At 37.0% G+C, this 16,350-nt stretch overlaps 1 protein-coding gene across 1 annotated transcript in view; it reads right to left on the bottom strand.

Moving 5' to 3' along the window:
- Window positions 1-16,350, bottom strand: part of PSMD1 (proteasome 26S subunit, non-ATPase 1) — a 105,196-nt gene that overhangs the window by 12,856 nt on the left and 75,990 nt on the right. The window contains exons 19-23 of the mRNA XM_082841761.1: window positions 10,552-10,654; window positions 5,062-5,231; window positions 3,230-3,322; window positions 1,711-1,797; window positions 993-1,139 (exon numbers count right to left, since the gene is read on the bottom strand). Of these exons, the coding sequence (XP_082697887.1) occupies window positions 993-1,139; window positions 1,711-1,797; window positions 3,230-3,322; window positions 5,062-5,231; window positions 10,552-10,654 (600 nt within the window). The remainder of the gene's footprint in view (window positions 1-992; window positions 1,140-1,710; window positions 1,798-3,229; window positions 3,323-5,061; window positions 5,232-10,551; window positions 10,655-16,350) is intronic.

Genomic DNA, 16,350 nt, shown 5'->3' with positions numbered 1-16,350 from the left:
TTTCACATATAACAACCTATTTAATCTTTACAATATTCCTAGGCGGTAGGTAGTATCACCATCCCAATTATTAGATGAGGAAACTGAAAGACGAAGCAATCAAATGACTTGTCTCAGTTACACAGCTAAGAGACAGCAGATCTGCAATATAAACTCAGTTCCGCCCAATTCTAGCTCTTCCACTAAATATCTTCCATCCTCTGCCCTTGTCTCCTCTAGCTGATAATCTAGTCAGGTAAGAGCTTGACTCACAATTGTGGTTAAGAGTTGTCACCACCATCAGGGACCACCTTCAAGCTGATGAGAATGGGTTTACTTTTCTATAAGGATCTAGAAATCTTGTCTATGACATTTGAGACAGGTCCAGGATTTGAATGTATTAAATATGTCTACTAATGGTTCTCTAGTTTTCGAGATACAAGAACCTAGAAAATAAAGACGTTATCATGGCTCAAATTTCTGATCAGCATTCGTTTCTAACGTGAAACATTCTGCCCTAGAATAAATTAAATGGCATGAAGATCCTTTTCCAATTGTAAAATAGAACACTCTAAGTGCTTATGTATTAAATGTATTACCTTGTTCAATCACATTCCTATGAGTTAAGGATGATAATTCTTATTTTACAGTAGTGAAAACTGAGGAAGAGAGGATTAGTACTTGGCTTACGGTCTCATAGGCTGAGAGTGGTAGAATCAGGATTCAAACTCAGGATGTCTGGCTCCAGAGTCTGTAGTCCAAATCACTATGCTGTATTAGAAACTTCCATGATGTAAGCCTTTGGTAGATGAAGGATGTTTGCAGGGTCACACAAAGAAAAGTCTCCCCAAATCTATATGGAATGCAAGGGAATGTCCTCTTTTGCTAAGAGATTTATTAGTACTACAGAGCTTTTCCCAATACTTTGGAGATTTATCCTTCTCTATAAAGATTCCATTGCCCTACAGATTAACATCCTACTCGTATATAGTTAAGGGCCATTGGTGACTTACTGGTTTGAAAGGCTGGTATCTGCAGGTCTCTGGCATGCTTAGGACCTTAAGTTGGGCAGGCATAACTCGGGCTGGGTTATCCAATAACTGGAAGTTTGGCTCAGGTTCTTTTTTCTTCTCTTTTTCTTCCTTTTTCTCTGCCTCATCCTAGGGGGGAAAAATAGCCCCATAAAGGTTCACTTCTGTTCTACATCACGGAATAATGTTTAATAAATTTACTGAGCAACTATTAGGTGCAAAAGGTAGTTAGGATTAGACATAACGGAAGTAGAAGTAAAGTGATACCAGACTCAGACAAGAGAGATGGTAACTCTGCTTGGGGGTGAGAATGATACTTAACTTAGTTGTAAAGAGTGAGAAGGTTTTTCTATCATCAGAGATATTCAAAAATAAATGATGTTCCCTTTGCCTGAAAGGGCTTTTCTCTCTACCACCATCATCTCACTGTCTAATGAAAATCCTACTCTGCCCTTCAAAACTCATTTTAGTTGTCATTTCCTCCAAGAACTCATTTTTGATTTGTACCCTTCTATTCTTCCCATGAATGGGTATAATTTCTAAAGTCTCTTCCAATTAAAATTTTGAGTCTCCATGCTTGGAACAGGATAATTATTTAAAGGAAGCCAAGAGCAAGGTATAACAATGTTCAACTAAGGAAGAATCTGGACCATGACAGAGAAAGCTACATCAACCCATATGACCACCAAGTTATACCTACCACTTCCATTTTCTCCTCCTCCTTTTTTTCCTTTTCTTTTTCCTTCTTTTTAGCCTTGGCAGTTATAGATAACACAGCAGTGGAAACCTAGAGGAGTGAACAGGGTAAATCATTTTAATCCCTTACTTACACGCAAATGTACAAGCCCAATGAGAATTCAGTTCTACAGTACTATTCTGTTTCCTGGTAGTAAGTATCATAAAGAACAAAATAATCTGGGAATATAAAGATAACTTACTGTTACAGTCATCAGGTAAATCTTTAGTTCCTAGAGGCCTGTGTCCAATATAACTCTAATTTTTTCTGATCTGTAGTATACCTTGGATGTGAATTTGCTATGATAAGTTTCTAAGATAGAGATTTGGGTGCCACATCCTTTTTTACTTCATAGGGAAAGCACTGGAAAACAAAAATTTTCTCCAAACCTGGTCGTAAAGATCTCTCACTGGACTAGATGCCCTACAATGGTAATCCACAGTGGGTGAGTCGTTAACCTAGAATTATCCTCCTTGATGGGTCTCATTGAAATCAAAGGTGAAACAGGTACTTCGAAAGGCTGGGCAGTAATGGTGTAAAGCTGCCTTTGTTTTAGACTCAAAAGGGAGGGGGCCCTGAAACACAGCTGATGAACAAGATACTGTTGTCAAAGGATACCATCACCTACCACCCGCAAATTTGGTCAGTTATATAATTATCCCTACTTAACTATAACATTTACAGCAAATAGTCAACTGGCTAATATGGAACATTTTCTTGAGGGAAAAAATCATTTTCCTAAACCTCAAGTGTCATAAAGGGTAATTTTACTGAGAAAACTACAGGGGCAAGCACAGCTCTCAATTTCACCATACTTTAACTTAACACGTATCAATGAGTGTCTTCATGCTTGTGGGGAGGAGTATAAATTGGTTATATCCATTTTGAAAAGAAATTTAGTTGACACTTATAAAAATAAATAATGTGCATTACTTTTGATCAAGCAATTCCATATCTAAGATCCTAACCTATAGATATACTTGTACAAGTGCACAAATATACACGTATAAAAACTCTATTCCAGTCCCATTTGTAACAGTGACAAATCAGAAATAACCTTAAATGTCTATCAGATAAAGAACTGGTAAGACAATGATATATACATAAAGGGATTGCTCTGCAGCTTTGGAAAAAGAGATCAATACACATTGAAAGTTTTTTAAAAAAATTGTTAAAGTGAAAACAATAAGATGCAGAACAGCACACAGAATAATTCGATTTGTGGTATAAAAAGTATAGCTATGTGCAGAAAAAACATTTGGAGGGATTCACAAATTGTGATTCCTGCAACATGGGACTTGGATGACCAGGAGAGAAAAGGGCTTTCACTTTCTATTCCTGTGTAACGTTCGATTTTACTATGAGAAGTATTACTTTAAAAATACCTACTTTAAAACATAACAATATTTAAAACAAACCCAAGTAAAACACTAAGCAGCTCCTATATAGGTACAAATGGTGCCCAAAGTAGCAAAAAACCTACCTTTTCCTTTTCTTTTTCTTTTGGTACTTCCAGAGGGGCAGGATATGCAAATGTTGATGGTTTACAGTTTGATTTATATTGAACTTTCGGCATCTGAAGAAATAAGAGAATTCCCCCCCTCTATTAAAATAATCAAAATCAAGATTTAAGTATTCTATGCTCTTAACAAGCATACAGATGCCAAGGGGTGCCAGAAGGTTCAATCCTGGCTAAATTACACAGTTATTCAATTATGTTACCACTCCTCCCTTAAAGGCATCTCTCTTCTTTCACTGAATTAGTTTTGAGGTGCTTTACAGAACTACTGTGGTTCCCTATACTTTCTTCAAGCTCTGTGCCTTTAAACAGGCATCCCTTTCATTTTTACTGACCACACATCCTGCTTCAGAGCGTTAAGTCCCACTCACAGTGTGAGCGTCAGATCAACTGTTACCTTCTTTGTAAAGTGTCATCTGATTATCTAACCTGCATTCCTAACTTCCATGTCCCTTCCTTGTACCACAGTAACAACCTATACACGTCCATATACAGTTTCTACACCCTATAATCACACCTTACAAGAGTCTAGCATGAGCCTAATGGAAAAGTCGGCTTTGCATTACTTATTGACCAGGTTTAAAGTTCTCTAGTCTGAATTTTTCTCTATTTACCCAAGAGAATGGTAATGAGCATCACATTTACTAGGACAAGCAATCTTGTCTTTTCCATCCCACTTTCACTGTAAGGAATGGAAACAGAGATCATAAAATTGTGTGCCAGAGGAAGAAGTCCCTAAAGATTATACAGCATGTTTAACCACAATGTTAAATGTTAGGGATTGGGAAAACAAAAGATTCTTGCTCTGAGAGATAAAACTGCTCAATATTTACAAATGTGAGTAGTTTAATACTGAAACACTTAGAAGATAATTAATTGGCTATACAGTTATACTGAAAAAAATCAATTCAAGGAAATACTCAATCTTTACCAGCCATTTTTTGGCCTAAAATTTTTCCACTCTGAAAACTTAACAGAATGTTTTAACAATGGCGATGACCAAATGTAAGAGTTATTTAAAGATCAAAAAGCCTCTGAGAGGATGCAAGACCAAGAAAGTGATTCATCAGGCCATAGGACTGAGAAAAAAGACATAAGCAAAAATCTCATTTAAAAAAAAAAAAAAAAGGATAGTGTGATGACAGGGAATGTATCACCTTAAGTCTTTGACTTAAGTGACTAGTTTCTTTCTGTCAGTGTCCCTGGCTCCTCACTGCTGGTCTCGCTTTCTGCCACTACCAAACGGACATCCTCCTATCTTGTTTTCCCTTTAGCAACAATCCTCTCTTCCATCAAATGCTCTAGCATCACATAACACTGAAACATATCCCTGTCTCAAACCTTCCTTCCTTAATAAGATTTAGTTTAGGTCTTCCTTGCCCAGATTATTGCAATAGCATTGTAACAAATTTCCACTGATATCAGAATGTTTCTAAAATGCAAATCTCATCATGTCATTTATCTGCATGAAATCCTATAACAGCTCTCACAGACCTTCAATATTAAATAAAATTCATCAGTGATTATAAATCCTTTGCATATTTTTATATTTTGCCCCCCTCTTACCAATCCCTCTCAACTGATTTACCCAAGGTTACGCAGTTAGTAAAAAGACTTGATTTTCAAAACTTCCACCAACACACTCCTCTCAATAAGGTGATGATTCAGTCTGAAGGGAAAATACTTTATTAATAAGATGCCAACTAATCTTTAAGATTTTATGAAAATCCTCGTGAGTGGGTGGCAAATAGGATATGGTGAAGATACAATATAAAACTGAGGTCTCACAAACATACCTTTAAGTCCTTGTTAAGGCCAATGACACAGGTAGGGGTATAAGCCAATGACAGGAAGTGTGAAAGAGGAAACCAGAACCAGAACTGGGTAAAGACAAGGACGCCAACCACAGAAGGCATATGGGTGTGCCCAGTTCTGGACTGCAAGGAGATTGTGACATTATGTCCACCTGTAGAAAAGGAGAGAAATCATAAACATGAATCTAGTTGAGCAATAATAAAGATTTCTAAGTACTACACTAGGGAAAAATTTGGTGATTATTTTGAGAGTATAGTTCTAAAATCTAACATGAAGTCCCTGGAATTAGTTAGCCAGTGAGCTATCTAGGGTGTCCAAAAGTGGAAATACTGGACTAAGGGTAATTTAGAACTTCTTTCCATATAGATAGGCATTTTTCAAAAACTAAGCCTGAAGGATATCAGAACGTGTATGCTTAATTAAATATTAATCTATATTGTACATTGGCTTTTAATGTGCAAACAAAAAGTAAAATTTTAGTACATATCATATTTGTAAACAGTGGCAAAGAGACAAGAGGTAAGTACTGTTTGCTTATTTTTATTCTTTCTGCTTTAGTCATGTCTGAATGCAGGCAGCTCCAAGATTAACTAGCCTTGTGATCTTGGACAAATCACTTTACCTCTAAAAGTTTTTTTTCCCATTGGCAAAATGAGAGTTTGAACTTGAGCATTTGAACTAGAGCACTACCACTAACAAAAGAAAAATTTTAATATCCAATCCTTGATTCAACTGAAAAAATTTTTTGAGGAAGCACAATATGTAAAACAATGAAATCAGAGCTAATTCTGTTAAATCAGAAGAGATTTGGGGCTTGAATCTGACCTGTAAATCTACCTCTTTCCACGTCCCCTAGACTTTCCCTTGAGGGAGTGCAGAGAAACACAGTTTGAAAGCTAGTGAACAAGAACTAAGATCCAAGTATCAGTTAGCTAAGATCTCTACTGGGACCTCATAAGGCTGAGATTCTAGGAGGCTTCAGGGGTTGCAAACTTGAATGTCTTTAGGAACTGGTCACGTAAACAAATGAGAAAAGTTGGACTGAAAGCAGTGTGGATTGAAGCAAACTGAAAAGTTCATGTCGGGCTTCCCTGGTGGCGCAGTGGTTGAGAGTCCGCCTGCCGATGCAGGGGACACTGGTTTGTGCCCCGGTCTGGGAAGATCCCACATGCCGTGGAGCGGCTGGGCCCGTGAGCCATGGCTGCTGAGCCTGCACGTCGGGAGCCTGTGCTCTGCAACGGGAGAGGCCACAACGGTGAGAGGCCCGTGTGTTGCAAAAAAAAAAAAAAAAAAGTTCGTGTCATATTTCAAGAGGACATGTTACTAGGGGTGTTAGATCCAGGGTCACTATGTAATTTTGTTTTTAAGAGTACACTTGAATCTGGGTTTCGGACAAAATTTTGCAAATTTTGCTAGGCAGGCAAAAACGTGTTTAAGGCAGGTATGGCCCATGGGCTGTTGTGTTGCAGCCTCTGGCCTATAGTAACAGTGTTAGTGTTGGACCCCAGAACTTTGAGACACGAATCTTTTAGTTTATATAATATAGCCCATAAAAATAAGGCTTGTTTGTGCCTAGTCACCATCCTAATATGAATTCCAATTCTGGATTTCCATTGCTCACATTTCACTTCTCTTCATCTCAGTATCACACAGACATCTTCATGTTTTTTATGTATTTATTTATGGCTGTGTTGGGTCTTTGTTGCTATGCAAAGGCTTTCTCTAGTTGCGGTGAGTGGGGGCTACTCTTTGTTGTGGTGTGCGGGCTTCTCATTGCAGTGGCTTCTCATGTTGTGGAGCACGGGCTCTAGGTGCATGGGCTTCAGCAGTTGTCACACATGGGCTCAGTAGTTGTGGCTCACGGGTTTAGTTGCTCTGTGGCATGTGGGATTTCCCCGGACCAGGGCTCGAACCCGTGTCCCCTGCATTGGCGGGCCGATTCTTAACCACTGCGCCACCAGGGAAGTCCTGCCTTCATGTTTTGCTTGGAGTTAGGAAGTGAGTACTAACTTTACTAAGCCAAAAAGCATTTTTTATAAGAATCAGCGTTCTACTGTTCAACCAAATAACCTAGATTTTCTTAATACTCCCTCTACAGATACTTCATTTAAGATTTTACCTAGAAATAAATCAGGTATACTTTAATTGTGTTTTTCCAACAGGAATGAGTTATACTTTTACTGTCTACTTATATTCTTCCCTATTCTAAACCCTACATTCACAGAATGCTTACAATATATTAAAAATTTTGAAATACTGAAAAAGATTCCAAGGAGCCTCCAATCTAGTGAAGACAGATAATTAGATAATTAAAATAAGGCACAAAAGTATTATGTTAGGTATAACTGGGTACTAGGCCCACCTACATGGTGGAGGCTGAATACAGTAGAAGAGGGGGGAAAGACTTCCTAGAGAATGTGATATTTGATCTAAGTTTTGAAGCTGAATTTTCTTTTATTTCAATGAAACCTATCTTCTTCAGACTTAGAAACTAAACTAGCCTTTAGTTCTAATAGTTTGAGATTTAATATGAAACAAGGGCAAGTTTATTCTATTGATAGTGTTTGCACAGTTTTACAAACTTCACCATAAACTTTCTTAATCTTCAGCTTTTCTCCTTGAAGAAACCAAATCATTGAGTGAGTTCTCATAAACTTTACTCATTCCTTTGAAGTTGCCCTCTCCAGATTTTCTCTACTACCATTCACTTCTGAGAGAGAAATTACAGGACTAAAATTTTTTCTAATGCAGTTGCAGAAATGTTTTCCAGGAAGAAAGGATATTAGCAAAGTGAAAAAGGGTAAGAAAATAATCTTATGCTCCTAATAGCAAATATGGCAGTACATGACTTTCATGTACTTAATGACACTAAAAAGAGAAATGGAAAGAAGCATCAAAACTTGATTGGTTCACCACAGATCAAACAGACACTCCCCCAAAAAAAGATGGAAGGAGAGAAGGGCTCAAAGAGGAAGGAGGGGAAACCAGAGAGAGGACTTCTAGTAAAGATGGCAGAATAAAGCTAAAACAAAGAATTATTCTCTCCCCAATTTCGTAACAAATGACTCTAATTTAGTAGTACTAAAGAATGAGTAAAGGGTTGAAGCCTAAAACCACAAACTTCAAAAACTAGCAGCTAAAAGAAAACATAAAAGATTATGGAGTAGTAAAATGTTACTTCTAAATCCTATTTAAAAACCAGTTACCAAAAGTAGCCAATCTGAAAAGGTTACATACTGTATGATTCCAACTATATAACATTCTGGAAAAGGAAAAACTAAAGCTATAGAGACAGCAGAAAGATCAGTGGTTGCCCGGGGATTGGGGGTGCGGGGGTGGGGAGGGAGGGAGGGATGCAAATGTAGAGCACAGAGGATTTTTAAGGCAGTGAAAGTATTCTGTATGATACTGTAAAGGTGGATACATATCATTACGCATCTATCAAAACCCATAGAGAGTGAACCCGAATGTAAACTAGAGACTGACAAAATCCAGTCAGTTAAGTGTTAAGTCTTAGTATAGATACCTTGGAAAAAGAAACAGCAATAAAAGAAATGGTGGTGAGCACTGAATCCCTTTAAATATGAAACTAAGACTAAACTGTGAGAATTATGATTTCACAAGAGTATGTAAATGTTACGAGCTATGACAATGTAAACATAATATAAAAATTTTGGAAGGTGGCAAAGAATGAGAAAGGAGAAACTATGGCATGTCAATGTCTGTATCATTTATACATGGGAGAGAATACCATCAAGAACTGAAATGGTTTACTTCATCTAAAGTATCTATAGAATACTGTCCTTATTTATATACAGCTGCAACGAACTATCTTTAAATTAAAAAGAGAGAAAAATATAAATTGTACGTTAAACACTAAAAATTTAAGCAGAAAACTCTCAACTTCTTGGAAAATTAAAACAGAACAAACTTTACTAGACAAATGGATTAAAAGAGAAGGGTATTTGCCTCAAAAATTTAGAAAACAAGGACTTCCCTGGTGGTCCAGTGGCTAAGACTCCACGCTCCCAATGCAGGGGGCCCGGGTTCGATCCCTGGTCAGGGAACTAGATCCCACATGCATGCCACAACTAAGAGTTCGCATGCCACAACTAAAGATCCCACATGCTGCAACGAAGATCCTGCGTGCTGCAACTAAGACCCAGCTCAGCCAAAATAAATTCATTAATTTAAAAAAATTTAGAAAACAGCACCAACATTCTAAGAAAGAAAAAGCAAATAAGAGTCAAGCAAAAATAAAGAATTTAGGGGAAAAAAAGATTAGCAATAGCATATAAACAAAAAGAGAAATCTCTAGCAAATCTAATTAAGAAAAAGATAATATAATCAAATTAGAAAGGAGACAGATTTTTTAAAAAAGCCTTATATATAAGGGAGATTACCTAAAATGAAAAAATAAGGATGCTGAAAATCTTAATATGACTAAAAATACTCTAAGTACAAAACCTGACAAGGTTAACAAAAAAAACTTACAATATCAAAAACTTCAGCTTCTTTCTCTGATTTCCTTCACTAGAAATATAAACACATTTCTAGTTGACCAATAAAAGAATATTTGCAATAAATATGGCTAACAGTGTTTTTATTAGAAGAAATTAAGATAACCAACAAGTTTTAGAAAAGCTCATCTAGTAATAGAATTACTATGAAAACCTTGAGATACTATCGTTTTACCTTCCAAATTAGCAAAGATTAATGAAAAAGATTATATTCTACATGCCTAGGGTACAGTTAGAAAAAGAATCTCACACTTGAATGAAATAGTTATGCTTCCTCCCTTCTACCCTACTGAGTGAGATATCACCAGTAATAACAGTTAAAGAATAGGCTGAATGAACCCCAAGTCCAAGGTACTAAAGCACACCATTCTATCTTGAAAGGGTAGCCCATCTCTTTCTAAATAAACCATAGTGTAGTGGTGAAGAATGTGAAGTCAGGAGCCAGTTGGTACAGTGTGCTATGCATTTACTAGGCAAATATTCCATGTATCTTATTTTAGGATGATTTAGCTGCTAGAGTTTGTCTAAAACCTAATTTTTTCCTCAAAAAATTTCCAATGTCAACTTGTTTAAAACTGATATATACTAAGAAAATTAAAGGAAAAGAAATCAGCCAACACTCACTGAGCACTTTACTAAGTGACTGGGACTGTTTTAGTTGCTTTACATGTATTTTTAATCCACCAACACTATGAGGTAGACCTTACGAAACAAGAAAACAGACATAAAGAGGGAAAATATAGCTAGTACTGTAAAGGGACTGGGATTCAAACCGTAATAGTCTGCAGTCTTAACTCTACTAAATTATTTCTATGAACTACAGGCTCCAAATTTTCTCCAGGAGTAATTTGTCCCAGACTCAATTTCTACATTGTCATATAGTTAGAACATATATTTCATTAGATTTAGTTTAAACAGACAAATTAATATGGAAGATTTACAAACATTTACCTGCATCCAGTATGCCCTGGGCCAGAATAGCGCCAAACTTGGCCATGACATCATCGTGTTTATCATTGATGACTTTCGAATACAGCTGTCTGAACTGATTCACCTGAAGGAACAAGAAAAACAATTATAGTCTAGTTCTATTCACTTGCTGTGTCATTTTCGAGCGGGGAATAGACTGCTCAAATGGCAATGAAACCTGAGTTCTGATTCACAACATTCAAAAAGAGAGCGTTCTGGGCTTCCCTGATGGCGCAGTGGTTGAGAATCTGCCTGCCAATGCAGGGGACACGGGTTCGAGCCCTGGTCTGGGAAGATCCCACATGCCACGGAGCAACTAAGCACGTGAGCCACAACTACTGAGCCTGCGCACCTAGAGCCTGTGCTCCACAACAGGAGAGGCTGCAATAGTGAGAGGCCCGCATACCGCGATGATGAGTGACCCCCGCTTGCGCAACTAGAGAAAGCCCTCGCACAGAAACGAAGACCCAACACAACCAAAAATAAATAAATAAATTTATTTAAAAAAAAAAAAAAAAGAGAGGGTTCTGGACCGGATTTGAAGGCAGAACAGTCCCATGGTTGAAATCATGGATGTCATGACTTTTCTGGTATGGGAGCACCAGCTCTGTTTTCAATCCTCATTCCACAGTGGATGATTCAGACTCAGGGGAATGCTGAGTGTGATTTCATATTGTACCACTGTTAGTCAGCAGGCTTAAACAGTTCAAGTGAACACTAAGGCTTTCAGTGAACTCTGAATTACACCTCTTCTGCTCATCATCAACCTACAGATTTCCTAATCGGCACAGTCCTTCAATTCTACCTTACAACAAACTACCTTTCACTGCAGCTGTGTGAGGCATATTTTGGATTTATATTCACATATACAATAAAGATTTTCATTATGCTTACACATCAATTTTCAGAGGACACATCACAATAATTACTCTTACCAAAAGAATACATCAAGGGACTTCCCTGGTGGCGCAGTGGTTAAGAATCCGCCTGCCAATGCAGGGGACACGGGTTGGATCCCTGGTCCAGGAAGATCCCGCATGCCGTGGAGCAACTAAGCCTGTGTGTCTCAACTACTGAGCCTGTGCTCTAGAGCCTGCGAGCCACAACTACTGAGCCTGCACTCTAGAGCCCGTGCTCCGCAACGAGAAGCCACCGCAGTGAGACGCCTGTGCATGCCAAGGAAGAGTAGCCCCCACTCGCTGCAACTAGAGAAAGCCCGCGCGCAGCAATGAAGACCCAATGCAGCCAAAAATAAAACTAATTAAAAACAAAAAGGGAAAAAAAAATCTTAAAAAAAAAGAACACACCAAAATGGAATATATGCTGACTCATTCAGGGAGGGATTACTGGTAATTTTTGTTCGCTTCTTTATTATTTTCTGTATTTTCTAAAATTAACATATATTACTTTTATAATTAGAAAATAATATTTATAAAATATATGTTCTCATCAAAATATCTGATTTTTGGGTGACAATAAGGGAAATATTTTATGCTTCCTCCATGTCTTACACTTCTCTATTTTCCCACCAAGTGCTTTTCAAATGGTAAGCACCCAGAAAGAAGTCGGCTTGTTCAAGAAGCACATGATCACCAGAGCTGCCCAAATCTGCCAAAGGCAGAAAATATTGAATTTGAGTTTCCCAATATAATGATTTTATCTGCATTACATATTCTTTCAGAATCTCTTACCCTTTTCATTTACCTTGGTTGGGGAGGCCACACTGTGATACAGCGCAGAGTAACATAGGGTCAGACAACAATGGCTTATAAACACCTCTGCTCTAATAAGCTGTTTGGGTAAGTTACTTGGCTTTTCTGAGTCTCAGTTTCTTCGGCTGCTGTAAGGACTATGTGAAGTAATACATATGTAAAGTAATGTGTAAAAGTAATGTGCAAAAGGCATTTTATGATTCAGTAAGCATGGCTGTCTTACCATATCAGAGCAGAGTCCTACCAGTCCTCCATGACTATCCTCTCTGCAACCTAAATACTGCTATCAAAATGATATTCCTTAAAATGGTTCTCACTTATTTATTCATAGGCAACGACAGGATGTGATAGCGAAAACAATGAACTAACTCTGCCACTACCCAGCATATGACCATTAGCAATCCACTCACTTCTTTACATCTTACTTTCTCTAACTATAAAACCCTGCACGATGAGATCATCACAAAATTCCCTTCTAGTTTTAAAAATCCTAAGGTTTGATGATTTTACTCTGGTTCAACAAGTCAAATTCCTTTGATTCTTAACTTATTTTACATGAACACTTATATTACCTTATATAGGATGGAAATTTTATGTGCTAAGTTTACGTGAACTTACAAAAAGAAACGCTGGACAAAGCACTGTATGTACATTATAAGGAAGAACTTAAATATAAAACCACATCCCAAACAACAGGACATTTGGTGAAACTAAAAGATGGAATAAAAAAAAATCAATGCAAATACATAATGGGTTTATCCAATCAATATTAAGTAGACTAGTACTTTAAAAAAGCTAGTTTTTGTTCATCACTTAAAAATTTTTCCTCACATTTTATTACTTATGCAGCAGTAACTTAATTTTCATTATTACGATTCTTCATAAAGAATTATTATATTAGTAGGTTAGGATAGTATCTTATTTGGAAGGCGACTTTGAGCCCATCTGGTCTACTCTGCCTAATTTACAGATGTGAAAAATGGAACCAAGATAGGTAAAATGACTGGCTTGCTTGTGATTACAAACAATTAATTGCAGTCATGGCTAAGGATCATGATTTTCTGACTCAATTTCATCGCTATGAATAGTATGGCCCCCACATAAAACAAATTAGAATTTGTAGGAGAAAATCATATTAATTTCCCATTTTATATTATGATAATCTCACAGAAAAGACAATTAAATTTCAGACAATGCTGTGACCCATGCCTTCTGCTGTGCCTGATTATCTAAAATCTACCTTCTCCAAATCCTGCATTTAAAACACTCATCATGTTTTTAACTCTGTACACCTTATACTGTTGGAAAAAAACAAAACCCATACTTCTATGTCAGCGAGAAAAATAAAGGATGGGAGAAGGACATAAAGTTCCATAAACGTCTTTTCTGTGGTTACTTATCACCTAGGTGTGTCTCTTCCTGTTTTTTTTTTTTTTTTTTTCCTGTTTTCCTGGATATAGAAATGAAGCTGTACATCAGGGATCAGTTTTAGAGGTTTTTTTCCCCTCTTCTCTTTCTATGACATTACATTAGCTCTTATGACTTCAACTAGGTATATAATTCCTTCCATGAACTCACTGAGGCCCGAAGAATTTTGGAATTCAGAATTTAGAAAGGTGACATGGTGCACACACCATAAGTTATGCAATATGCTCAGTGGAGCGTGGGGGTAATATCCCGTAATCAACCAAATTAATATTTCTGAAGCAGCAAAATGAATGTTTACTAAATGGGATAAAGGCTATAAATGAGTTCATACTGGCTCAGATTTTACAGCCAAACGAGTCCTTAAAGGCAGACAAAACTCTTAGTTTTCAGACCTTTCTGTAAATTAGAATTGCAGATAAAGGCCATGAACTTATATAATTTATCTGGGCTAGCTCCCATCTCTTTCTTTAGTTCTGTTTTTTTCCCTATGCTCTCATCTTAAATCCAACTGACTTGCTATAATCTCAAACTTCACATGCCTAATGTGAAAATTATCTTTATTCTTTTTCAAGATTTCTGGCAATGCTATCATGATTTTCCCACTATCAATATCCCAAGTGATGTTTTCAGCTCCCTCCTCAATCTTACTAGTATTATTTTGTTCATGGTAGTTGGTTGTGCCTTTTCTTTATATTACCACCAACACTTTTAGGGTCCAAATCCCTGTCTTACTTAAGGCAACAGTATGGTAATACAAATTACTATTTAAAAATGTGTTATGCTGTAAAATAAAACCTTATAATATAAACGTGCATGCTGATTTATTTTAAAACTGCAAAAGCTGATCAAACTTGGCCAAATATGATCCTACTTCCAAAAAGGGTGCATGCCAGTGGTGGGGGAAGCTTCCTTGTAATAGGCCTCAGGCTAGATGATATCAGGCAAGGAGGAGCACAGGATCCCATTCTTAAACTTTAATATTTTTATCTGATTCTATATATGATACTTGTTATATACATGTTCAAATAACTGCTAACAGTGGAGTTCACTTAATAAGAAAAACAGAAGATAGATCCTTCATAAAGAGTTGGGTTCTGGAGACAAAATAACTCCAAGGACCTATAAAAGAACAGTATTCTAGTTAAATGGTTCTGAGCCTCTGGTCTAAGAGCCTTCTAAATTGGGTTTGTAATCACCCAAGGGTGTATGTGTGTTCTGGGGTCTATGCTTGTGAGAGTGAGTGAGCAAGAAACTGGCAGAAGAAAGGCGAAGATGTACTGGCGTTAGTTAAGCTAAGACCACAATGTGTAGCGCTTAGTGTTTAGACAGCATTCTGTAAAAGGATGTGAGGCAGATCATGACTGAATAAAAAACATTTCCTTTGGAAATTTCCATTAAAAATCTCACAAAATATCTGAGAAATGTCCCTTCTGTATTCCTTTGAGGAGGGGGGTTATAGTCTTGATGAAATTAACACTTGATCTTTGATTTCAAGGCATTTTCATGGACTGGTTTGCAATCTTGTGACTAGGACTCTGTAGCCTTGAGAACTTACTTCTCTTCAAGCTTGTTAACAGCTTTTTCTTTTCAGCAATATCACATACCACCCCAAAAGAATATCAATTTTTTAAATTTTGGCCACGCCACGTGGCTTGCAGGATCTTAGTTCCTGGAGCAGGGACTGAACCCATGCCCCCTGCAGTGGAAGTACGAAGTCCCAACCACTGGACCGCCAGGGAATTCCCAGAATATCAATGTTGCCTTCTTCACAATTATCAGGTAAGAGAGAGATATAAACTATATATAGTCTACAAAGCTCTTGATCACATGCTTAAGAGCAGAAAACGATGAAACAGAACTTAAAGTTTAAGGATTCATGAAGTAACAATTTTACTCTAAGGGATAGTGTTTCCAGAAAGAACATTTGTTGTATACACTTTTGCTTTTGTAGTCACTGGGGTACACATTTAACTTTCCCCATTGAGTTTATATTAATGGCACAGCCTACCAGCTATAACTGCATTTTAACATTCTTATCAATACCCAAGATTCTGATACAATGTGAAGATGCAAGTGTACACCACATATTCACATCAGCTAAGACTTCATTCAGCAAAATTTATGGAATGATTACAAAATACTTATTATTTAAACTGCTGTATTTTTTACATTTTCTAAATATGAAAAAGTTTTATTTATTAGAATAAATAGTTGAAAGGTTTTTGAAACTATACAGCCTACCCTAACCTAACTCCACCCCCATTACAAAGTACTCTGCCATTGTTGGTACAGAGCTTACGGTTATAAAATCAATGAAATCCTATAGCAGAGGATGGGAAGATGGCAAAACATTTGTCATGTTCACAATACATATAACAAGAAAGCAACATGTGAGGTCAAAGTGAATAAATATCTATATATTACTGTTAGGGGACGTGCATTCCATGGTCAAACTTCCTTCTTTAATGACATTACTCAGTTGGATAACCTCCAGCTGATAAAGCTCAACAGAAGATCAAAAGTAGAAATAAAAGATGCAAAAGCTACTCATAACTGCTCTATTTAAAAACAAAAACCAAAAAGAAATGTGGTCTGCTTGAAAAGATGTTTATATTCTAGAAGATACAATATATTAAGTAAT

This window comes from Leucopleurus acutus, assembly GCF_964270905.1.
Source record: "Leucopleurus acutus genome assembly, chromosome: 6".
NCBI lineage: Eukaryota > Metazoa > Chordata > Mammalia > Artiodactyla > Delphinidae > Leucopleurus > Leucopleurus acutus.
This window is presented reverse-complemented; position numbering and strand designations above follow the sequence as displayed.